The 26,892-nt window shown below is 45.3% G+C and overlaps 1 protein-coding gene across 6 annotated transcripts in view; it reads right to left on the reverse strand.

Moving 5' to 3' along the window:
• jmjd1cb (jumonji domain containing 1Cb) overlaps nucleotides 1–26,892 on the reverse strand; it is a 59,018-nt gene that overhangs the window by 11,983 nt on the left and 20,143 nt on the right. For 3 of the 6 annotated variants that reach the window (XM_029133322.3, XM_029133321.3, XM_029133320.3), the window contains exons 2-10: nucleotides 20,679–20,876; nucleotides 8,911–9,024; nucleotides 4,160–4,265; nucleotides 3,902–4,026; nucleotides 3,596–3,739; nucleotides 2,586–2,627; nucleotides 1,502–1,769; nucleotides 542–1,093; nucleotides 93–450 (exon numbers count right to left, since the gene is read on the reverse strand). In XM_029133322.3, the coding sequence (XP_028989155.1) occupies nucleotides 93–450; nucleotides 542–1,093; nucleotides 1,502–1,769; nucleotides 2,586–2,627; nucleotides 3,596–3,739; nucleotides 3,902–4,026; nucleotides 4,160–4,265; nucleotides 8,911–9,024; nucleotides 20,679–20,876 (1,907 nt within the window). Of the gene's footprint in view, nucleotides 1–92; nucleotides 451–541; nucleotides 1,094–1,501; nucleotides 1,770–2,585; nucleotides 2,628–3,595; nucleotides 3,740–3,901; nucleotides 4,027–4,159; nucleotides 4,266–8,910; nucleotides 9,025–12,011; nucleotides 13,136–20,678; nucleotides 20,877–26,892 lie in introns of those variants that run through there. The other 3 variants (XM_029133325.3, XM_029133323.3, XM_029133324.3) reach the window with 2 other exon arrangements.

Genomic DNA, 26,892 nt, shown 5'->3' on the forward strand with positions numbered 1-26,892 from the left:
AATTCTAATGAAAAGTTGCTGATTTACTTGTCATGAAGTCCACGTGTCTTGCAGGGAAGTGAAGTGACCCAACAGGGGACTCCTGTACTCACCTGATGACCTCTGAGGGAGCAAACTCTGCCTTGTTGCCTGAGCTCCTGGCCGCCGCCATGCCAGCACCCATAGCTTCCTGCTGCTGCTGCTGTAGATGCTGTACCGGAGTCTCCGTGTCGGTCCTGCGACCTCCTTCTGATGGCGAGGGGGAGGCCGGGACGGGAGGTGAGGAGACCGGCGAAGGATTGAGGGGGAGATAGGGTGAGAGAGCAGTGGACTCTGCATTCTGGGAGGCCAGCAGCGCCGACACTGCCTCCGAGCTCTCACGGTGCACTGTTGCCTGAGCGTCATCGGTGATGTCGATGACTCCACTGCCATGGAGATGGGAGAATGACGGCGTCTGGGATCGAGGGGACGCTAAAAAATGAACAGATGAAGGATTAAAAAATATATATACCACAAGAGTACTAAACAGACTGCTAATCATCATATATGACAGCTGCCAGACCTTTCACAGTGTTTTTACTGTTCTCCATTATGCCGCCCTGGATGACGTCAGACATCAGAGGTGTCTGTTGCCGTGGAGACTGGGTAATCTGTGTAACCGCTACCAACTCCTCCTCCTCCTTTTTTATCATTTTGCTCGTTTCCTTAACTACGCTCTTCTTGCTCTCCTCTGCTGCCTGAAGCTCCGCCCACGGCGACAGCCGACCAATGAGCGACAAGGAGTCATTCATTTTCGCGCCCTGTATCAACTGTTTTTCATCGTCCTCCAGTTTTGAGATGACACTCGGTTTAACGTCAGTGTTACGAGTCTTTAGTTCATTCTCCGAGTTGGGTTCTGACGAGGAGGAAGAGGAGGAGGACGACGACGAAGATGAGGAGGAGGAGGAGGAGGATGAGGAGTGGGCAGTCCCCTTGTTGTGTGGGTTTTCTGAATCACTGCTCTCTGACATATCCGACGTGATTTCAGTCTTCAGCCGCTTTAGACCTGCCTTCTTTTCATCCTCCTCGCCCTTCCTGCGTTTGTTCACCATCTGCTTCACCTTGGACTTTGATTCTGGGCAAATGAAAAGAAGAAAAGTTGCCTTTGGTCACTTAATGATGGGTTAGATGTGGCAACCTTTTCCACCATGTCCTGACTTAAAAACTACTTGACATAATGAGTCAGGCACACATAGAAATCACTCACGGATCTACACAACAAGAAAAAGGACAGTGACAAATTGAATCTACAGACACACTCAACTCACTGTCTGACACTTTTGTGTTTACATGCAGATTAGCAAAGAGCAGGTACAAGACTTTCAGATGGTCTTCATTTTAATATAACCATACATATAGCAGCAGAATTATCATGTGAATCCTCTTAAAATTAATTTAGTTACTACCCAAAAGTGTAACAAATACAGAATTTATTAAAATGATACTCTTCAACATTCAACCCCAGTGTTGAGTCTGTCCTTACCTCTGCCTGTGGGCTCCTCCCTCCTGTCCTTGTCCTCCTCTGGAACGCTGCTGTCAGAGCCTTTCCTCCTGGAAGAGCGAGCGTTTCGCTGTTCCCTCTGCTCCCGTCCGCTGCCACCAGGCGAGTGGTGTGACTGGCTGGCCGACTGCTGGCTTTGCTGCGATTGGTTCTGCTGCTGAGAAACCATTCCCTGGGAACCTTTTGGGTTGGGGCCTGATGAAACCATTATGGGCCGCGGACTGTTGGCTTGGGCTCGCGTATAATGACTCTGTCAAAATTAAACAATTACTCATCAGCACATGAGGACAAACATAACAAGCAGTGGAATACAATTAAACTATGCTCTTAGAGTCCAGTTCGTTAGATTAACCTCTAAAAACAACTAAAGATGTCAGAAAACTACCAAGACCAATCCAGAGACTATCTCAGATAAATGAAATGCAAATTCTGACCATCTTGTCTGATTAAGCACTTTAGTCGAAGGGATAGAAAACTACTGCATGTACAAAATAACGTCTGATGATTTCGACCTGAACACAGGTTTATCGATATCAAATAAGAAAAAACTGAGGGAAATACTATCACATACACAAATGGCTGACGGAGAAGACACAAACTGAATGTGGGGGGCAAGTGCAGTCGCAAAGAATTATTACAGCTGTTATTTGGTGGACTCATCCCTAAAGGAGGAATGGAGTGTTACCGTCCATGTCAGTCACCTGACGCCCAGACTAGAAATCATGTCTTTTCTGTGGGGCGGAAGGCAACACGCGTTTCTCCAAATATTACATTTGCTTTGGCTTTTTCATCACTTTATCCAATTGCGTTGGGATCTCTCTATCGTGTCAGGACAACACAACCACTGTCAAAATACTGACAGACGTATGACTGGTCTATGTGGAGGGCAGGGGGAGCTGTGAAGCCTGTTTTTTTCATCTATGTAAACAGTCTTTCAGAGATTCTATTCTACCTTAAGCCTAAAAGCAGCAGCAGATATCACTGAGCATCCATCACTAGAATCAACTACTGTCTAGCTTCGCATCCAGACTAATACTGTTTTGTAATTTATTTTAACAGGGGATACCTGAGTGTTGCCAGTGGTCCCGCCGGGTCTCCCTCCTGCCATCTTTATGTGTCAACAACAACAGGGGGGAAAAAAAATCAAAAGAAAAATAACAAAATGAAATGAATATTAAAAAAAATGTGGGACAAGGAGAGATTATGTTAATGACTGCGGGACCAGAAATGAGAGTGTTCTGGTTCACCAACGAGCTCCTGTTTCATATACTGTAGTATGCTTAGACACCCAGTTTTAACTTTTTAAACTACTGGTACATACTGCTGACATCTGCCACTTGGTAGAAGCCAATTGGTAACCAAGGTACAACAAGGTACGTTGTGCGTTTTGAATTTTAATGACAAACTACAGCAATAGCACACAGGAAATTATCTTACTTTCATTCTAGCTCAAAACACAGAGAGAAGAAACATGAAACAGTAGACATGTGACAAAGTTATAATAAAAAAAAATATAGATAACAACAACAACAACAACAACAACTACCTCCCAAACAAAAATGAAAATACAATGGACTGGAGCTGTGAATCCTAACATCTGGAAAGTCTTTGTTGCCTAATGACACTTACACAAACAGATAAATGATGCAATGTGGACAGTGCTCAGGTCAAATGAGTGCTTAGCAAGTCAACAGCAGCAGTAGCTTACCCTTAAGGGCACAACCATCAGGAAAGCTAGATCGTGCTGTATTTGATTAAGACATTCAAAAGGTAGCTCAACATTTGGACACACTTCAGCGTGTGTCATGTTGACTGGACACACACTACATGTCCACAGCCATGGGTGGAGCAGGGATATGTGGAAACCAAGAGCTCCAGACCTCAGAAACTACTAATCTGCTTGCTTTAAAGATGAACTTAAACATTAGGGCATCTTTTCTCTTCTAAACTTCTATCTACCATCGCATAATTCAGATTCTGGTGCACATGAAGCTACTCCAAAACATGTATGCGCTTGGCAGAAGCCTACACGGGTCGATATGGTTTACATGTCTGTGTGCTGGTGTTTGCACTCACGTGGGCAGTGTTGTTGTTCTGGCTGGACCGTGACCTTCGTCTGGATGTGATGCCAATATTTTCTCCTTTCAGCAGGGAGTGGACCACGTCATCCAGAAAGGTCATCTGGACCATCGATGGATCCACGTTTTGAGGTTCTAGCACCTGAGAACATACCAGATTTCCTTCACTGCTCCTGTGTGAACTAGGACGAGTCACACGTTTACTACTAGATTCCAAACTCTACCCAAGGCTTTAAATCGCAACCCACTGCCCTTTGCGTACATAAACATTTTAATAAGGTGACACTTGTCTGTGTGTGACTACCTGATCATTCATAACGACCATGTTTCGACTGAAGAGGTCGTGGTGTGTAATGATGCCAGTGAACCACTGGGTGGCTGAGTCCTGTCTGTACACACGCACGCGGTAGCCATTCAAGGAGTAGGGCCCTGGAAGCAACAGAAAACAGCTCAACGAGTCTTCACGGCAGGATACTCATGTTGCAGGAGCCAGTAATTACAGTGTTTAGACTGGCAGCGTGATTGCATGGATTTATAGCTGACAGGATACTGAAAAGGTTACCTTGCATAAAAATTTCCTGCACTTTCTGGTCTTTCAGCCAGCTCTTCACTTCCTCGTGGAGCTGTGGGTTGTCTCTCAACACTGGATTCTGGCTGTCCACCTCATCCTAAAGTACACACAGCACAACAGAACGTTATCCAGTTTATTAGTTGATTTGAAAATCAGCCTTCCCCACACCGTCCAATCAAATCATCAGGACACAGTATGAATTTATATTAACAGACAAAAGCACGACGAGAAGAGACGATCTGAGGGCGTCCTCTGCGCCAGCGCTACACGACGCCGGCAGGAGAGCGAGGAGGAAGAGGAAGCCACAGCCACCACACTGGTAGCACACTGGTGTGTGAGCGCGCGTGTCACGAGGGTACAGTTCAAGAGGTTATTTCAGTCCTCAGCAACACCAATGAATCAGCACAAAAACAACAAGGCGTGCACAGGATAACACATTTAAACTATGCTTTTTACTTTACTACTTTACAATATTAACTATGGGACCAAGGCAATGCTTAACGTTTTTAACCTCAGGATTCTGAGCCACGCGCTTCAGCTCGTGTTTTTTGAAGTAGTCGATGCTCTGTTTCAGGTCATATGCTTTGTTTTCCACAACTTCCCTTAACGCCTACAGTTCCCCTCAACCACCATTTCTTAATGACATTTCAGACAGCGTTTTCAAAACCGGATGTGTTTTGATAGCATCTGCTTTGAGGAACTATCTAAAAACCTAGAAACTAGCTAATGTTTTAGCTTTTCTGGCCTCCCTGCTCTGTGATTCGACATTCAAGTCGCAGGCTGACACCAAACAAACACTGCGTGCAGGGTACCACGTTTCCTGTCCCTCACAGAAGGTGACTGGTACGTCTGCAGACTTTGGAAAATATTACCTTAACCTTAATATCATCACTGTACTGAAACACCACAGCTACAATACCACTGATTGCTCTCTTGCCCTCCCTGACCCCCCTCCCCTCTACTCCCACATGAATGGAACACTTACATAGTCATATCTACCCTGTTGTGGTCTATAGCCACTTCCTTTGCTTTTGCACAAATCTTTAAATAAAAAGAAAGGAACACATGTACATGCCTGCGAGTCTGCTACACCGAGCACGGCTGCAATCTATTCTGGCTCACTGTATGTCGATTTATACATGAAACGCACACGTTGCCAAGGCAACGTGCTCACCAAGACCACAGAATGGTCTATTTGCAACGGAGTGGAAATTGAAGAGGAGCACAGAACGAGCGGCGTAAATCACCAGGGCCACAGAGATGCAGGTGAACGGCACAAGAAAGAACGGGTCTCGTTACTGATCACTTGCAGGTTACATCGTGTTTTTTTTTTTTTATTAAATTACAATCCTTGTTTGCCGTTCGTCTGCTGACAGTCCTAGGTATTCTTCCTTTCCTGTATCAATGATGAATACAAACCACTGCCACCCACTGTCAAAGTGGAGCATTTCCTAGCGTCACCTTTATTCCCAGAATGAGGTGACGTGAGGCATCACATCTGTCAGTTTCTAGCTCTTTGATGGCGCGTCACCGCCTTAACACCCCGTAATCTCAGTTACAAGAGTAGACTCTGAATTTACCAGGCCAATAAAAGAAAAAGAACTTTTAAGTACTGCGCTAACTGCAAAAGCAATTACAACTCACAATTAGCAATTTTTATTACAGTTGTAAAAAGAGGAACGTTCGCAAGCTGCCACTTTTTCCGGTCAGTGATATGATGGGAAGCGCGACAGCTCTGTTGTGGAAGGACACGTCAGTCAAACATTAATAAAAAAAGGTCATGCCAGCGAAATGTGACGGCGCAGACACCCACAGTGTGAAACCAGTCTATGGCTGAACGCTGCTGCTGTTGAAGAGAAGAGCCTTCAACAAACACGACCTCTGACTCGAAGCGGAGGCAGATGCACCACAGTGCGAGACGAGGACATCTTGTGCACCATATAATTAGTAGCATAAAAACAAATGACACATGTAGTATATATGGACACAAAGTCAGAGGGTTTGTTCGGGATTTAAACACTCTGCTTTTACTTGCTGCATGAGGATGGTGAGCTTAAAGCAGAGGCTTTCTTTTTATACTATACTTCAGTCATGTCTATTTAATTCACCATAGCCGGGGCCATGTGTGCATTTCACAGACACTCTGGGGGTACAGTTACACCAGCTCCAGGGTTAATTTTAGAAGATGTTGCTGCCCAGACTGACAAATACAATACTTGGAGTAGCTCAGACACGACATCTGGCAGGCAGCCATTCATCAGTCAACTTCACATTTCATGCTGATAAACATCCCACTGGGAGATCCAAGCAGCAACAAGGCTTTCTGCAGTACAACTGGAACAGATAAGCCCTAAAACCTGCTGCAGCCCAGTCAGAAGCAACCGTCTGCACACAACAAACCCAGACTGAGGGTTTCTGGACGTCCCAGATGTTTGTTCCTGTCCCACTAATGAAAGGAGAACTTTCATAAACGTCCTCACTTCACCAGTGAACAGTTCGTAAAAGAAGGACATTTCATTCAGTGTTTCCACCATTAAAGCTGTAGGTATGAAGAGACACACTCACAGTGCGCTGGCAAATTGAAAACTGCTGCTGGAAACACTCTGGAAAGTACACGTGTGTGTGTGTGTGTGTGTGTGTGTGTGTGTGTGTGTGTGTGTGTGTGTGTGTGTGTGTGTGTGTGTGTGTGTAGTTTGGTAAAACTCTCGAGTCAGCACAAACAATTTTATTCTCCACCTCCTGTCTCTCAGCCTCAGCACGTACTATAACTTTCTAGCAAGAAGGACACACACACACACACACACACACACACACACACACACACACACACACACACACACACACACACACACACACACACACACACACACACACACACACCCACTGAACAGTGACTTCATTGTACCAGTTATGCTGAACAGATTGTAGCAGCGCCCCCCCCCCCCTCCTTCCAGCCTTCCTGTCCAACTGGAAAAACCGAGAGGGGTGTGGCCACAGCTCCGCTGCTCTGAGTGTGTGTCAGAGGGAGAGAGTTGGCCTTTTTTTTTACTGCTCTGTGTGCTTCAAAGGCCTCTAGAAGAATAGGCAGCTCTGTGCGGGTATGGGTGATTTAAGAATGAAGGAATGCGTGTGTGCTTCTCCACTTCTCTATGTGCCACGAGAGTCCGACTCGCATCTTATTGCCTTTACGTGGCTTCAGAAATGACTGGGGCCATGCATCTTGCTATGTGTGCTAACATGCATAGCTGCATCTGTTACAGGTGAGCAGGAGTGGGATTCAACACTGGTGGATGGGCATCCACATTTACAGAAGCAAAGGGTTTGGGGGTCAGTGTCGGTTCAACATTGAGAGGTGGAAGATAAACAACCAGCTGTGAGACGACTGCTCTACCGACTGAGCTGCGGTCACCCTGATGGAGGCTCCACCCAGAGAAGGCCCAGCCTGGGTTAAAGCGCTGAGCTCCTCCAGACGAGGTGCTGCCATGCTGCCTCCGAGCCAGAACGACTTCGCCGCTAAAGTATCTGTGCCAAAGGTCACAGGCATGAGCTGCTTGGGTGCCGTTTTACACCCTGTGATCATTTAGGCTTTTTTCACTGGTCTCAACTTAGACTTAATGAGAAACCTATTAAATCATCAACAGTTGTTTTTTTATAGAATTTTTTGCATGATTGATCACAAACAGGATATAAAATGTCAATGAGTCATGAGTTTTAGCTTCATGATTACTGCACTGAAGCAGTATGAGTAATACTCTCATCCACTGTAGCTAGTAAACACTTATATACACACACACATGTATTCATGTATACATGTATCTGTATACAGATGTATTCCTTTAAGTCTTTTATTCCCTCAAGTGCATCCTAGAAGTAACAGGGTGAAGATGAAAACCATTAACCAGAAGCTCTGCCTTCTAATAAAACACTTACAAGGTCAAGAAGCTCAAACTTAAGCCAAGAGGCCCATGCAGGAAAAAAACAGAGCGTAAAAAGACAGAGCACCCAAGTGATACTGTTAATATACAAGTAGCACAGTCTGGCTGTTGTTGCTTTTCTTCTACAAGTGGATCATTCCCTGATAAAGGTGCTTTTCGGTAGCTGGCTAGGACAACGTGGCCAGAAACTACAAGCACCGATCATTAAAGCACAGGTCACCAGAGGACAAGGCAAAAGTAGTAATAGGCTGCAACAAAGGAGAAAAACTGAAAAAAAGTGTCTGTCTCTTGATATGTGGATATGTCTTGGCACAAACTGACAACGGATGGTCAGAGAGTGGAACACAGCCTTCTCGTCTTGGTTGATAACGAGTGGAACATCATGTTCCAGGCAGCACAGTACAACAAGCTGTGATCATCTGTGAAACACTGACACACACACACACACTCGCTCTAATTAAGGGCCCAGCCCATGAACACGCCGTCTACAGTGTCTGTATCAATGAGCATGTGCGTGGAGGTAATGGGTGAGTCAGACATGCGAAGCCGTGTCTAAAAATCAGCCAGATAAAAGCCTGGCAGCGTCAGCTCCGTGAGGATCACAGCACCTGAGCCACGCTCGTCTCAAGTGGTGACTCAATGTGGCTGAATCTTCATTAGCAAAAAGGTGATTCTGCTAAAGCGCCTGTGTCCAAGCTTTCAATTAAATGTGTGTATTTCCCCAAAAAATACACCTGTATTGCTCATTTTTTAGGCTTCGGCTGTTTTTGACGGAGCGATATGCTTTAGAGCTAACTGAATTATTACCTGGTATGGCTGGTAGGACGAATGGTCAGACAGGAAGTCCAGCTGTCGGTCTAACAAGAATTCCACCGCTGTAACAGATGAAAACAGGCTCTTCCCCACCAGTGGCTTAAACGCCTGCACAGACACACAAAAACACAGCAAGGTCAGACAAAGCGTAATATTATAATTTTTATTTCAGGACAAGTATTTTGCAGAACTCACCAGTTCAACAGTAAATATATAATAAACAAACGCATGTATAATTAAAGTTGGAGCTGCAGCTGTCTTTAATAAATTGCTATAAACTAAATGTCAGGGAATGGAGGCAGAGGCAGGAGGAGAGATGAATGGCGGAGCAGCATAAAAGATTAGAGGGAGGAAACGCAGGAGCACGGACATGATGAAGAGCGGCAGAGAGGGATGGCAGAGAAAGCAAACGAGAGCGAGAGCGAGGGGGAGACAAGGACAGCTCCGGAGTGATGAATAAATTAATGAGTAGAGGAAGAGTGACAGTTCAAAGGCAGGATACTCTACTTTGATGTTGCCTCCGCTACACACACTGATGTCTGATCTCAACTGCTACCGCACATACAACACAGGCCGGGGCTGCGCTGGCTTCCGTGCTTCCTCCTCATATCCCTGTGTACCGACAGTCACATGATTTACAGTTCTGTTCATCGCTATGCAGAGCTCGTCTACTGCCACATGACTTTGTGGTAGTAGACTGTCTGGAGCTGTCAAAAAGGTAAAAGAGCAGTAGGAAGTGTGTGTGTGTGTGTGTGTGTGTGTGTGTGTGTGTGTGTGTGTGTGTGTGTGTGTGTGTGTGTGTGCGCGCACGCGCAATTGGGGGATGCTGCTGTTGGGATTTATGGTTACATAACAAGGTCAATGTGATAGAGAGATGGGAGATTAGAGGTGAGAAACATGACCCCCCCACCCCCAACAGGAGGGAGGAGGACATAGTGTGTGCAAGCAAAACATGATAGTGTGTGTGTCTGCAGCTTTATTCCTGTCTGGCTTCACATATCCCATTTCCAGCCCGTGGCAGCACAGTGCAGCTGGTAGCACACTACTGGACATTATTTTAGAAACAACTGGTGCCTAGAGATGGTAATTACCAGCGCATAACTCTGTGGAGGCTGCCAGTGTTCATTATCTATATCTGTAGCACGGTATTGGAAGACACATTGAAATGTGCCTGGATATAAATGCTGACCACACCGGGTGCTGGACAGTATATGTATGATGGAAATTAATTCTGGGGAAGCAGTGCAGGAGCATGATGGGAGCTTGAAAATGTTTGTAGGATGTTAAGACTGAACACATGGCACAGGCTTGTTACCATGACTACCAGAGACACAGAACACTGAACAAGCTCTGTAGAAGGAACGCATGACAGACCACGGGGAGAGAGAATGACATAACTGCCTAAAGAGGGGTGGGCAACCTGATGGATTTGGATTGATGGATACTTAAGTTTTTAAAGTGTAGTAAAACAAAACGTTACTGTATATTACTGGATTTATGAACATTTTAACATCTAACAATAACAAGTGAACTACATCTGTGGCTCCCTTCTCCAATTCCCCACTCTCAAACTAAGAGGACATGACACTTCCTCCATCCCTACTCACGTGTACACACACACACACACACACACACACACACGCGCAATTAGGTCACATCTGCCACAGTGTGCCAGGAAAAAAATATTCTTTCACTGGGTATTTCAACATCACAAGCAGACACATTTACTGTGAATGTGTAACACACGTGAAAACGGTGGCTCAAAATAAATCCTGTAAAAGAACCAAGCACATAATGACAAAGCAATATTTACTCAGATTCTCACACTCTTTCTCTTCCACACACACACACACACACACACACACACACACACACACACACACACACACACACACACACACACACACACACACACACACACACACACACACACACACACACACACACACACACACACACACACACAGAAAGCAGGTCAGTCTCACACCACTGCCCTGCGCCTGTGTGTGAATTATTTATAGGGAACCATCAAGCAAAATCTCCCAATGTTTTTGGAACTGCGGTTGTTTTACACTAGAGTCTGTATCCAAATCTGGAGAAGTGTCGTCAGGACTACGGCTGGAGGTGATTGCAAGCATTTATTAAAGAAGTGCTCTAGCAAACATTGTCTACACTTAAGGTGCCACTGCTCATTAGGCTCAAGCATCTGACAGCATTGTTCCACAGCAGGATAAAAACTTGATTTACCTTTAAAAAAAAAAATAGAGCCTGAAGGGTCAGTAAGCTTCTTGTTAGGACACTGAAGGCTGGTGTCAGGACAGGTTGCTGTGTCACCCATGAGGAACCACTGTCATTCTGTTGTGTGACCTTTGAAGTGTGGCAAAGGCTGTTTTCAAACTCTCCTGCAAGAACAAATCGCTATACAAAGTTCATGCCCAGACTTGGCAGTCGACTTGTCCTTATAAAGACTCAAAGCCAGTTTGACATAGCCCAGATGACAACAGGGCGATTCTCAACAAAGTTCCTCCAAAACCACAGGAAATATTATGGTCTGCTTTCATAAGCTTCAGCGCAGGGTGGATTTGTCCATGACCTCAGACAGCCATCGTTCAAGATGTAGTAATGCATAGGATTATGAATCACATACTCTGTATACACTGTGTACTGTGACATGAACTGAGGGGAAGACAGAGGTCGTTCATGTTGATCACAGCAACAACAAAGATTTTCATGATAATTAAGTTATGACATTTCTTTTGGAAAAACTTATCAACCACAACAGTTCTATAAGAAAACAGCAGAAAGTAGTGTTAAAGTGCTAAAGTCAAAGAATAAATGACCACAGCTTAGATGGTAGATGTTTAGTAAAGTGGTTTAAAGCAGGAAGAATACAAATATAATATAATATACACGCACACGTCGACTTGTAGGACACAACAGATGAGGATGACTGTACATTCTATTCTTGGAAACATCCACAGCTCCTATTCTGTTTGTTACTCCAAACCATTCACCCTGAAGGACTAAACTCCAACTTAGTCAGTTTAAAATTTTAACCTGAGAACAGAAGAGGATAGAAAATCACGTCACATTACCTCAAGTCCTAGTCTCCAAACAGCGTCAAACAGCACTGTCTCTGAAGAAGCAGCACTTGACAAAACTAGCTTTGATCCAACAAGCAGGGGACAGACAGGAAGAAAGAAAAGAAAGGATGACGAGGGTAAAAAAAGGCGCAGTAGAGAGAGAGAGAGAGAGAGAGAGAGAGAGATAGAGAGAGAGTGAGTGAGAGTGAGAGAGGTTTCCTCTTGTGGTGAGAAAGACAGATGGCCAGAAGGAGAGAAAGCAGAGCAGAGAGGACGAGCTACACAGCCGACATTTTAACTGCTGCTGACGCTAGGAAGGAGAGAGGGAGGGACGGAGGCAGGGCAGGCCGACACACTTCCCCTCTGTCTCTCTCTCTCTATGTGACGCAGTCTCGCTCCCTCGTTACTCACCACACCGTCCGACTCGCTCGCTCTCCCCGTCTCCGCCTCTAGATCGCCTCTGTCCAAACCCGCGCACGCCTCCGAACTGTCTGAGCTTTGTTGTTCTTAATAGGCAGCAGAAGAAAAGGCAGGAACGCACAAACTGAAACGCAACCGAACCACAGAAAGTCAAGTTTCCACGAGTGGTTGGACAGAAATGGCAAAAAGCAGAAGTGGATACCAGAAACCGGAGCTGGCTTTCACCTGGCCCATGAGCTTGATGACAGGGCTGTGTTCACCATATGCTTCACAGGCGCCGTAATCCAACATGATGCGACAGACTGCAATACTTCAAGCAAGGTGACATTCTTCAGAGATATAATTGGTCACGGTCGCCATATGTTTTCCTTCTGTTTAGAGTGTTGGGGTTTAAATACAAGACAAGATGAAGCGGAGTCTAATTTAAAGGGCCAATGTTAGAGTATACTTAGCTCTGGTTTACTGTTTTTATTTTGTAATCCTAGAAAACGTAATGTTACAGAACAATGCACCAATAGTGGATAAATGTACTGTAACAAAAGAACACTGGTGGAGTCCAAGCACCAGAACCCTGTGACAATTCAGCACATCAGACACAAAAGTCTAAGGAGTCAACTTTGACCTTATCAGCGGATTAATCCACCCATCAGATTTACACTCTCTACTGTACACACACACTAGCAGTAATATCCTGTCGTCCATCTGTCCCACCAATGCAGGATTAAAGCTGCTGTCATTCTCACACACACGTATATGTGCACGTGCACGCACGCACGCACGCACGCACGCGCGCGCGCGCACACGCGCACACGCGCACACGCACACACGCACACACGCACACACGCACACACGCACACACGCACACACGCACACACGCACACACACACACACACACACACACACACACAATAATTACCATATCAGTCTTCAACACCCTTTGTTTTATCATTTAAACTAGCATCAAAACGTGGTTTAAGGGAAGCATTAACTAATCTGACTACATTAATACTGAAACCCCGCCTGTGTTGACTTGCTACTGTTTGAGTGCTCTGTGCTGGGAGACAAATGCTTTTCTGGGGTCCTCGCCGCCATAAAGGTAAGCTATAATTACACATGCAAACACAGATCCACAGGAGGCAGGAGATTACACCAGCCCAGCTCCATCTGCTCAGGGGGAAAGAAAGAGGGACTAACCGAGGAAGAACAGGGGGTTGGAGATTTTTTTTTTGACCCAGTTTAGCCACGCGACGTTTACGTGTCGCACAGCGGACCAGCTTCCTTTCTGGCTGGTGAAGAAACACCAGTTCCAGGGGTCATCTACCTGCAGAGGAGCAGCTAAAAACAGCAACAGTGTGTAGTGTAGAGGAGGCTACGACAGTCAGGTGGTGGCAAGCAGAGCCAATACAATGAGCAGGTAACAAGATGTATGCTGACATACATACGTGTGTGTGTGTGTGTGTGTGTGGGTGTGTTTGTTTGTGTGTGTGTGTGTGTTTGTGTGTGTGTGTGATTTTACTTTACAAAGTGGCCCACTGTTGCTAGGTAACATAGCAGGATTTGAGCCATCTGTAGTCAGAAAGGAGAGAAGTCAAACAAAAACGAGCAGGATATAACATGTCTTTGTTGTGTGCTCCCCTTTCCTCAGATTTAACATTTTGCCCTTAAATAAGGACTCATACACATTATTATACTACCGTGACCTCAATAATAAACATTTACTGTAGTAGAGTAATCACCTTTCCGACAGATTCAACTTAACCACTGATAAGATACAACCTTGTAAAAGGTAGAATTAATAGTGTTCTCTGGATTGGATTAGACTGTACAGGTGTGAGAGTGAGAGTAATATACAGCCAGATTTTATGAGTCTATATATCTTCCATAAAAAAAAAAAAAAAAAACATTCAAAGCCAGCAAAGAGCTGTTGTTTTCAGCAATATGTGATCGTTCCAGCTGCAGCTGTGTCATCCATCAGAAATGCAAATGAATATCATGCACAGGCTCATTAAAAAGCCTCCAGTTCATTCAAAACGCCGCTGCAGTTTTGACTGGATTAGCGAGACGCATCATATTTCTACCACGCCGGCTCCGCTCCATTGGCTGAGGAAACAAAAAAATAAAGGCAAAGTTGGGACACCCGTTTCCACCACTCGCTCGGAAATTAGGACAAAGGAGCAGCCTGCCAGTTAATATCGCTGCGCAGCAGCGCTTGGGCGCTCAGCCAGAACGCGGCATAAAAGAGCAGCGGGTGCTCCGTTGGTTGTAATGCCGGCTCTACACCATGTGCCTTTGCTACAGCGGTGGCAGACACACCGGGCGTCACACATCCTGTCAGTAGGCTTAACAGTCTGCCTGATCACCATTCACATCAGCTACGCCTCCGGGGCCTCGGCTGCGTCTCGTATCATCACCTATGGACTGTTTTGGATGTAAATATCAAGCTGTAACTGCAGTGTCACACCCGCGTTATAAAATTGTACTTGTTTAGATCACACAAGGAAATGACAGATTTCTCCCAAATGTCAGGGATTACACAGGAAATCTGTGACCAGGCAAGACAAAACAAGGATTTGTACCTAGCAGAGCCTTTGGCAATGTTTTACTAAATACTGCCGCCATTCTCCCTTTCTCCTCCATCCTCTCATTCCCTGTGTCTCTCTGCCCTTGGGTGTCATCTGGGCATTGGAATTCACTCTGCGTCTTTGATGGGAGTCTGCGCGGAGTGTCTTTAATGAGTTCACACAGTACTCAACGTTCCCTGTGAGACAGAAAGGTGATGTAATATCTGGATCATAGATGTAACCGTGCGCACACACACACACACACACACACAAAAGTTGGTGCAGACGCAGAGGGCTTGAGGGAACAATAGACAGATGTACAGAAGAGAAGAAAATCTCTCTCCTGGAATCCGTTATCTGATTGGATTTGATCCCGTGTTGCTACTCTGACGACTTGCACAGGTGAAACATAATTTGGTTCAACTCTAGGAACAAATCTATTAAAGCTGTAATCACTATTTTAAGCCAACTCTCCAGCACCTTTTTGTCAACGTCCTGTTAGAATCCATGCATTAACAGTGGTTAACGTTGCAAACGAAGCCAAGATATCATGTAACAGCATTGCTACATGATTTTCCCTCCTGTTATGTAATGCTGGCATTTTTGTTACAATGGGGCGAGAGAAAGAGAGAGAGTGTGTTTAGCTCCACTGGAGGTCAGCCATCCACCTTTTAACAGGAGGGCTTCATAGGACCTGCCAGCTGCCTTTAGGTGAACAGTCTGATGCAAGCGCCTCAGTCCACCTCGTCTCCTTGCCTTCTGCCAGAGTGCAATAACAGAGGACCTCTGTACAAATGTGGCAAAGCCGTTTCCTCAATGGAAGGACGAGCAAGGCTTAGCCATTCAAAAACACAAATAAGAGTTACACCATGAGGGAGAGAGACAGGGCAGTGGAAGACGGGTAGAAGGGTAAAACGTAATGCTAACAGTTATGAGCATCGCTACAAAACATCCACACACTATAATTTAGTAGCAGCGGGTCAGGTCACTGCCTGTACCTTGGCACATAAAAATGTAATGGTGTGGTTGCATGCAGGAGCAGCATGTGTCGCCACGGTTCACGTGTCTCACACACACACACACACACACACACACACACACACACACACACACACAGAGGGCACAGCCAAAGAATGGGCCAAAGGCTGAGTCACCGGGTGCGTGTGGAAGAGACGGGCCCGCCAATAAAACAAACAGAGACCCGGCCGCAGTTGCCAGCTCTTCTTACTCACTCGTGGCGCGAACAGCTCGACCTGCAGCGCTGTGGTAATCCCGCCCTTGTTACAGCCGTACGGCCTCGTGCGCAGCCGTTTGTCATGATCTGACCTAAGGAGCGCTGTCCCAACACAACGACACGCACAGACACACACTATTATTACCACATCACCACACCGAAAACGTGTGTGGTCAGCCTCGCATGGTGTCGGCCACGTTCCACAGGGCATCAGATGAGTATTTAAGCTGTACTTGATGTTTCTCCTATTATATGAAAGGCCAATGAGCTCACAGGTTAAAGCTGGACTGACATTTAGCAGTCTGTCAATGTTCTCTGTGGCTTTTTAGCCCTCAACCATAATCATGGAGCTGTTTTTTATGGGTTCATTACACTCAGTCATGCATAAAGATAAGAAGAAATCCTTCCCATGGTGTCACTCTAGAGTAAATACATTGTACATAATGCATTTGGACTGTAAAGCTTTGAGTTATTTGCATTGGGGAAACTCATCAGCAGCTTTGTGCTGGCAACCACAGAGAATGGAACAAACATGCCCTGCGAGCGTAACGTGGCAGATCTGTGTCTGGGGGCACTGCTGGCCAGGATCAGCTGGGTCTAACCCCACAGAGCTCTATGGCAGCTTCAGATGCGGTCACGCTAAAGGGATTCCTAACGTGAGATAAACCCAATATAAACACAGGGTTGTCTCGGTTACAGGGATTCTTGATGGAGTAGCTTTCTTCTTTAAAGGCCTGTGCATCATGTTTATGTACACTGCAAACCAATAATAAGCTGAGGGTTCCTCTGCTGTGAACCTTGAACCAAGTGTATGTACAAACTTGGGTGCTAGGGTAATATTTCACTGGTGCCACAGCCACTTGCCAAATAAAATGATCAACCAAACATTTTCCAACTTCATTTTGTCCAAGTATATAAAAGCATTAGTTACTGAGCTTCAGAGGAGGTGTTGTCTGTGTTGCTAGGCAACAACTAGTTAAACAGGAAGGGATTCGTGGGGGGAAATGCCGCTTTCATTCCTTGAAGCAGCTGAGGTACGCACATGCTGAAAACAATAGGAGCTTTTGCTTTTAACATATCCTCAGCACATAATGTAAAAAAGAGAAATGCATTCTGCATGATAGCATTCAAATAGTCAGATAAACAAATGTTAATATTTACCAGCTGTGCACAGTGAACAACGTGAACATCAGCGACAGCCTGTCACAGGCAGCAGACAAACACAGCACTGATAAGTCTAAGGTGAGAGGTTCCACTGAAAAGCTATTCCAACCATTGTCTCAGTTGTAAATGAGCTTATTCTGCTCATGTCTAGTGACTCATGTGGTGAGACATCTATAGAGCATGTGAAGAGTTCAGCAAGATGACATTCATATGCTGGGAGTACATGAACGTCTGTTCCCTGACGGTACAACTATACTACTTAATAATGGATTCAGCTCTGCCAGGTACTAAGTCTGACTTTCAGCTTGAAGCAGCATGTGGCAGTGCTGTGCAAAATGTACACTGGAATATCGCACGGCTGAAATCAGAGGAACAAAAATGTGTGCCGTCGACACACAATGAAAACGCACAGTAGTGTTCAGATGTATCTGTGAGAAAACGGGGGAAACGGCGGCTGCAGAAAAGCCCAAATTGAAGCCAAATGTGTATGTTTGTCTATGTGTGGGTGTATTTAGTGCGTGGGGGATGGGACCTGTCTCAGTGAGTTACAAAGCTGGTGTGAGCAGGGCGGGGATGGTGGAAACTTCACAACATAACAGACCCAACCCAAACACGCAGCCCGAGGCAGGACTTGTTTTGAGTGACTGCTGCTATTAAAGCAGCCGCTCTTCACATGACAACAGTCATCTGCCTCCATCCTTCTTCCTCAAGCTCGTTTCACACCATATCTTCAAAGATGGAATCATAGGCACGCGCGCACACACACACACACACACACACACTGACAAACAGACCACTAGCCTAAAAAGGGAAAAAGGTCAAACAGCATCAGTGTGAGTATGTGTGCGCTTACAGTGCGTGTGCCTGAGGAAACAGCCGTTCTCATTAGTCAGAAGACGTATGACACTGCACCCTTACATTACCTTGACACCACACCAGCAAACACGGCAACCTGCCTCATACATGTGTGCACATGCAGGCTGGTGCCTGTTTGACACCTACCATTGCGCAGCACTCTTACACAAATGCACACATAATATCATTCATGACCTTTTGAGCATAATCTTAATAAATCGTATCTTACCCAATCCCTTCTACACATGTATTGGCCACTAACAGTGGCAGAGAAAAAGGGAACTAGTCAGTGACAATATGAGACAAAAGATAAAACAGAACTGACTTAGCAGTATCTCTCTCTCTCTTTGCATGTCTGGTGTCTGCTCATAGCCCAAAGACATGTTAAAACAACCAGGGCCTATAGGTTAGCAACGAATGGCTCAAGGTATGGACACAATTAAAGGATACATAAATACGTGACAGCTTTCTTAATACAAAGACTTGGTGGACCTGTTTATGGAGCTTTTCTAGTTTCAACAGCAGTTATGAGAATAAAGCAATCATTCCACTGCTCCACCTACAGCCACTGTCAGCAATACATGTTCTATTAACAATACAGCCACTGCTACTACTACCACTATCATTAGATTCATTCAATTACCAATCAATGCTATAATACTGCACTAGTCAAGTGGTGCTGCATACCACCTCAGTCATTCCTTACTGCTCCATGGGAATTACATGGGAAACTACATGGGAATTGAAAGGCTGAGAGCATCACAGACAATGCTAGTTGTGAATATCTGAGAAGAAAAAGAGCAAGTCTGTGTGTTTGTGTGGAGGTCACAGGGGTTTATAGTTGTGTAATGATACAATAACTAGACACGCAATGTGTCTGACCAGAGCTAAACGTTTCAAGAGCAATGTGGCTACAATAGTCAGGGGTCGGGCTCCAAACTGGAGTCTGTTTAAGAATGTGAAATAAGTCAACTGCTGAAATAGCTTCAAAATAAAAATAAAAACTACTTCTTTATGTAATTACTGTTAAGATTTGCACAAACAAGCTTAACTCATCCTGTGTCACATCAGGCTTTTAACTTCATTACGCATGAACAGATCCAAGGACCAGTACGCCTACTTCTCAGTCCTCGTCTGACAGCTGGTGTACAGTGCACTCATGACACAAAATATGTTCCTGCAGGTGATGGCCCAGTGTACTAGTGGTAATTTATTCAGGCTGTGCGTGGCTGGGGGGCATTTGTCAAGGATTGACGGCGAGTTCCAGATCTGGTTCAAGGAGGCCTAGCTTTCCTGATCTATGGGAAGGCAAACATCCAAAACACTATTCATTTTATGAATGTGTCTGTTCCTGGAAGGAACTTTTTGACAAAAATCCAATAGAGACTCCTATTCACAGACCTCACCTGGGAGACCCAGCACACCCTCATCTGCTTTTTTGCAGATGATGTCAGGGTTGTTTTTTGTAATCAAGCATGAAGTAAAGCAGTTTACAAGCCAATGACAAGCCAAAGGGTAAGACGCGAGATTGGTGCAGGTTAAGCCGTAACAGATTTGTTTCATTGTGAACGACTTTACGTGGACTTCTGAAGTCTGCAAATTTGAATGAGGGATAAAGCTAGCTTGCTTTAAATTAATGATTCTTGTTATGGCTGTCGCCCCTTTTACTTTAATACAGCTTTATTTCTTACCTGCATGAATGTGTCTGTACTCAATTTTGATTTTGTTGCTATGACAATAGCAGAAGGAGTGTGTGCTATAACGAACAAGTAAGAAAAAAAAAGCCAGGAAGAGTCAGAGACAAACGAGGGAAAAACTGTGTGCCAAAGTCTTTGAACTCTTATCTCCCATGCATGTGCCAGATGGCGCTGTGCACTCTGCTATTACATAATCAAAACAGTGAATCATATTTCCACACACACACGCACAGTCCAAAGCTACCTGCCATTAAACGTCAAACATTTATAAACCAAATCACTGAGTCGAGGGAGGACACAAAGTCATTCACCTCTGACGGAGCTCAAAGATAGCACACGTGTGCGGCGTGAGCGTGACTACAACGACCACAGTGTGTGTGAGAAACAGTGTGACATACAGACAACAGCAGAAACCACCACGGGAACCGCACTGCCACCACACCAAAGCATGTGTGCGATGACGGAGAGACATCAGACGTTGTACAGCACTGGAATGCTGATGACACAGACAAGCGCACAAACATTCAACGCCTCCGAGAGCCGCAGCACTGGGATGATTGTAAGAGGGCTGCACAGACAACAAGACCCAGCATCAGCTGTTGTATAGAATGGAACTGTGGTGTACTATGGACAGAGGCAGAAATAAAAGAAGCCAAGAGGGAAAGTCGAAGGGCACAGACAGCTTGGTCGTCTGCCTGACTCTTCCCATCATTGCATCCAGCCTATAAATAGAAAACAAAGGTCTTACCAGGGCAGGCCACAGTATGTGCTTGGCCTTTGTTCCCTGCAGCAGACCTCCTGCTCCTCCACCTGCCCCTGCTCCTCCCGCTCCCTCCTTCCTCTTGGCCCAGACCAGCTGGTGCTCCAGCAGAAACAGCTGGAAATCCTCGTAGACCTTGACCCACTCTCGCTTCTCCCACTCCTGGTCGTCGAACTCCACATATACCTGGTACAGCACAGAGGGAGAAGAGTCAGTTTTTGCATCACACGTTCTTTGAAAAAGTGCAACCACTGCAGCAGTAGGACGTTATCTAATAAACGACGGCTAATTTCATTTTAGCCATAACTCAGGGTCCACCCACCATACACAAGCAGCCTTGTGCTCTCTTTGACCCATGTCGCCAGTTCATCCCATGTACCAACAAAATGTTACACACAAGGCTTTTGACATGTATCCACACAGTATATACAGCCCTTCAGAGAAAACCCATCTTCCCACAGAAAAAGACAGAGAAGATAAAACACATTTATAAATACATCACACACAAACGCTAAACACGCAGCCCTCCCCCACATCGGGATCCAGCTTAAAAAGAAAAACATTTGTTGCCAGGGCTTCATGTACTGTAACATCCTAAACAGAAGATCCCCAGACCTCTTACGAAAGCAGGGGATGGAGGGAAGCCAGGGAAGAAGATGACGAAGCAGATGAAGGAGGATAAGAAAACTACAACGAAGAGGGTGACGGAGAAAGACAGTTGTTAAGTAAACAGTTTAGTGCTGCGTCTGCTCAGTGTGACTCCTCCTTATTTTTAGAATATGAAATGGGCACATTTTTATGAGGTTGAAGTATTACATCTTGGGAATGAGGATGCTTAACAATATGTTTTTATATATTATATATGTTTATATTTATGTTTAAGGGTTTTAGAGCTAAACTAACAATTGTGCTTAGACTCTTGCCTGCTCAAATGGGATTTGTTGGGTTTTCTATACGGTTACAATGTGTTCACAGCATAAGATATGTTCCTGTGTGTGTGAGTATTTTAGGACTTGGCCTTTATATCATCCAAATGTCAATGTCAAAATAGTCGTCACACAGGATAGGCAAATGAGGACAGAAATACAGGTTCTATTAGGTTGCATTGACGTGAAAAGATGAAATAAAATGCTGGACACTGTATTGTGTCTGCAATCTCACACACACACACGCTTACAGAGTACATCGAGTATTCAGGAAAGATAAACATACGAAAGCTAGGAAAGGAGAAAACTCGCCGTCTGGTGAGTCTGTTGCTATAGTTACCGAAGACAGCAATGAGCAGTGGTCATGGACGCGCCAACACACACACACACACACACACACACACACACACACACACACACACACACACACACACACACACACACACACACACACACACACACACACACACACACACACAGATCTGTGAATCGGTTCGGGCTCCTATCAGGCACAGAGAGCAGCAATAACAGAGCGAGAGAACAAAGAGCAGCAGATGCCACGCTTCTACCACTGTACAGCGTCTGATCCGATCGATGTCAGCGCTCGCCATCACTACAACTTGCACCGGAGAAACACACTAACCTACACGCCATAATAAAGCTGAATATGTGCATGAGCATGTACGGCTGACTGCTTCATAACAGGCCGATAGATTAGTCTTCATGGGGGTGGGGGGTTGATACATAGTGCGTAGCCTGACCCTGCTACCTAGATCTGATGAAATGCCATTCAGCAGAATCATTATTAGCATATTTTTTGCTTAATTCATATTTAATTGCAGCTTCATGCTGCCAGATTAGCGACTGGCAACGAGGCCACGCAGAGAAGCGAGAGCACGTCACCCAGGAAGTGAGGAGGTTTAGCTGCGACGGCGACCTGGTCTATACGTCAAATTATTCGGGATTGTTTTTCGGTGTTTGCATAGCCTGCGCGGCGTATAATCTGCCCATCACTAACGGGAGCAGAGGCGCTTTCTGTCTGGCTGCACGGGAGACCGTTGGCAGCCAATGAGCACCAGGCATTAAAGCAAACAACCAATGTGGAGGGAGCAGCGCTGTCTGCCTTTTAAACAGAGAAAACGTACTGAGCCAGAATACAGACGAGCACGGAGGCTATAGAGCAACTGTTACCACCAGGAGGAGAGGAAACACAAAGACAATGGCGTTTGACATAAAGATAGGGATGGAGCTTAGTGTGTCACTCACCTCACTGACATTTACTCAGAATAACGCGTGTTACACTCCTATATTTTGATTTTACCCCTAGTCGAAGGTTTGCCGTGCTTTGATTCATGTCTAAGCACACAGTCACACGCATGCACGCACACATAGTAAGCTCTAGTCTGCTCTCCAAAAAAATTCTAATCTGATTTATTGAGCTTGACTGCATAGCAAACATGTAGGCTAGCCAGGCTAAAAATACCCCCTCATCCCCTTTTCCTCCCAGCGCCTTGGCCAAGCAGATGCTAAAAGTTACATTCCGGCAGGCGTAGGAATCCAGTTTTAAAACTTGACGTAAAAGAGCACCAAAAAGTCTGAACGCCTCATCCACATGTTTCGCTTGCCTTACTTCTGTGTTTTATGGCTGTCTACGTTTCACGTGAGTGCCAAGCTCAGACGCCCATCCAGTTGAGTGCCCTTTGTCTCCTGTAGGCTATGGATCAAGGGCAGCCACATGCTCAATGGCTTGTAGCAAAACTGATGTATAAGAAACAGCATCTCAGACCATAAAGCACCATGACCAAACCTTTATATTCTTTAAAAACAAAAAAAATTAACTCCCTCCTTCTAACTGTATGCACTAAAACAATCTAATGGCCATAACAGCTCACAGTTGTTCCATAGATGGAGAATGCAGGCATGGCTAAACCTTACAGTCCCAATGAGACCCAGTCTGTGTCTTAAGTCACTCCCAATTTACTGTGCAGGGAACTACATAGCATATGCACCAGATTACGTTGCATTATAATGTTTCTAAGCCCTCCACAGTGTAGGCTACGTGACATGCACACTAGACAATATGACTACAAGTACCATGTATCACTGTTGAGTGGACTACAAAGTGTGCATTATGCTCTAAACAACGAATGCTGCCTTTTTTGAAGTGGGTACATCAGTACAACAAATGTTTTAAATTAGAAACAAGCGAGAGAAAGACAGCAGCTAAACATTAAAAGATAATTTAAAAACACAGATTAGGCAGAAAATAACAAGGATGATAGTAGAACAAAAACAAAGAACACGTGAGCAGAGAGGGGAAGGGAAGGGGATGATGGATGATAATGTCTCAATGTGAAGGGAAAGGTTCAGGGTTGATTAATAGAGAATGAGAAAAGGAAGGGACTAATTAAAAGGACAAAGGAAGCAAATAACACATCTTGACTTGCATCATTTAATATTTGGTTTGAGATTCAAAATAGAGGAAAACGGAGATTCCTGTAAAGTGAAAGAGCTAAACAATGAAGACTGAGATGATGACAGACAGAAAAGCAGCATGGGGGATGAACCAGACAAAGGGGGTCAGTGAGGAGATGTGAGGATGTTGAAGATGAAAAAAAAATGAGGAAAGAAAAAGATGGTGGACAGAACAAAAGAAATGGAGGACTGAACGGAAAGGCAGAAGATCAAAAGAAGGTGATGTCAAGAACAAAAAAGAGGTGAAGCTGAGACAAATAAATCAAATACAACTGAGGACAAGGAAAGAACAAGAAAAGAAAATAGGATGTATGAGATGAACAGAACAAAAGATTGGAGTGGAGCTGCCTGAAAACCGAGTGACCAGCCTTACACAATAGCAGCCAGGTTGACAGCGCCGTAACCAAGGCACCTCGTCCCTAACAACAAACCGAATGATTCTGCTGCTTTCTACTTCTACAGAATAGCAATCAGGGGGAGAGAAAGCGGGCGAGATAGAGAGAGACGGTCCCCCAGAGGTACATAAACACGGCTTCCCCTCATAATTAACAACAGACAAGAACGCATCAGACTGGAGAGAGAGCTCAGATCTCATCTCGCAGGGACAGAATGAGACGAAAATATGAAATCTCATCATGCAAACAGGAAATTCGAGTGAAGCTGACGGGGTGGTCGTCTTGGGAACCGGCAGCTAATTATGCGTGATTAGACTGAAGGTAAACGTCTTCTACTGTGGCTGCTGCCACATCCAGGCCTACAGTTCGATCGCACGGCTCCTCCTCGCTATGGCGACAGTCACTTCACCTACTTTCAACATTCCCATCCTGTTCAGGATTCCAGCTGCTTTCACCACATGCATATTAACTAACAGTTTAGCAGCTGGCTTCGCTTCCAAAGCCACCTTCTTCATCTTGACATTAGGCAGACAACTGGTCAATCAATTGCACTTAATGCCAGTGTTGAGTCATTATGCCTCCACTTGAATTGATGCTTCTGATGCTTTAGCATTTTAGGACAGTGCTTCTAATGATGTTCCAGGAACAGGCTTGCATGCAGACAGACATCCCAGCGTTTATAACCATCTGTGATGAGATAACAGTTATCCAGGGTGGCCAATATTAGACAATCTCAAAGCAAAAACAAAAGTCTGAATAAGCTAAGATTAATTAGTGGTTCAGGGGGCGTTGGGTTTAGCAGTATCTTATAGAAAACAGAAAACATAACCTTGTCCTTTCCATTTACACTGTTGCATGGGCTACGCCACCCCCAGTATGGTTTAAATACTTAAAAGGGTCTAACCAGGGCATGGACCCAACATTACAGACATGACAGACAGAACCCAGCGAGGGAAGTGAAGTGATTCCGTTGTAGAGGTTCACTTGGATGAAAGTAATGTGGAGGAGAGAGATAGAATAAGAAAGCAGCTGAGCTGAAGTAATGCTCAATGACAGCATGAAGAGACATTCCCTCATCTACAAGGTCATCTCTGTCTCTGTCAAACCCACGCCGACACCACACCAGACACGAGATGGCGAGAATAAGGCAGCGGGTGATGGGATCTGCACGATGGGAGAGAAATGAGGGGAAAGTGGGGAGAAACAGCAAAGAGGCTGGAGACACAAAAGGGGGGGAAAGAGAGAGAAATATTGAGCGCGAGCGGGAGAGAGGCAAAGTAAACAGCCTTGAGCGGAGGGATGTGACCCAAGTTCCCCCGCCCTCCTTTATTCCTCCTTCATCTGCTCCATACCAAGGATGTGTGGGCCCAGGGGAGAAGGAGGGAGAGAGGAAGGGAGGGAAGGAAAAGGTTTGCCCAAAAATAGCTCAGCGCTGTTATAAATGCATTACGAGGAAAAATAAAGTCAAACACGCCACTTGGAGCAAGGGTTCTCACTGGGGTGTGGATCGGTGTTAGCTTGGCTTCGCAGGTGAGATTTGGGTTCTGGGCGTCACGAGTAGGAGCGATCAGACATGTTTGGATCCCTATCCAGACTATACTGTTAACCTTTTTCAGCATGGCGCTAGTGAAATAGCATCAAGAGGGCGATTACCAATCACACTGCAGTTGTTGCACTAATTCAGCTTACATCAAACTTTCTAATCCTGCCCCCAGCCTCTGATGCGAGTGGTGCTTGGTTCTAGACCAGCAAATGCTTAATAACCGGAGAATTAACTCTGATTACTTTGTACGGCCCTGGTTCGCATTTGTATCCTCTAATGGAGCGACTGTCTGCTCTCCATGCTGTATCAGATCACATACAGAACACTGTGGGGAGCACCTGTTAAGGAAACGACATAAGACCAGTGTTGAATATTCAACAGACAGCAAGAAGACAAACTGGAAGAGTTCTTCCGCTGCATTTTCCCCTTCTTGCTCCCCCGCTCCCTCCATCTCTCCTGACAATAGGACTAATAATAGCAAAGTTGCATCAAGACAATCGGTCGGTGGAATCTAGGGCAGCCGCATGCAGAGGCAGGGTGGGAAAATCCCTCCTGCCTTCTCCAGCGCTCCACTCTGCACACACGTCTGTTTTGATTCTATCCATCCAGCAGAGGAGGGAGGAGACGGGCGACTCGTGACATTGTACGCAACACCTTCAAAGCTGATTCTCACAGCTGGCGCCGCTGGATGTTTGTTTACAATAACGGAGGCGAAATGCTTTATGAAATTGTTTAGCCAGCGCGGCTAACGAGCAGTCAGTAGAGGCCTTTCACTAAAACTACTGCACAGGCCAATACAACTGTGGTCAAGTGGTACTGGATGACACAAGCACACGCTCTGATGTCATCTGTTCAATAACCCA

This window comes from Betta splendens, chromosome 19 (assembly GCF_900634795.4).
Source record: "Betta splendens chromosome 19, fBetSpl5.4, whole genome shotgun sequence".
NCBI classification, from domain to species: domain Eukaryota; kingdom Metazoa; phylum Chordata; class Actinopteri; order Anabantiformes; family Osphronemidae; genus Betta; species Betta splendens.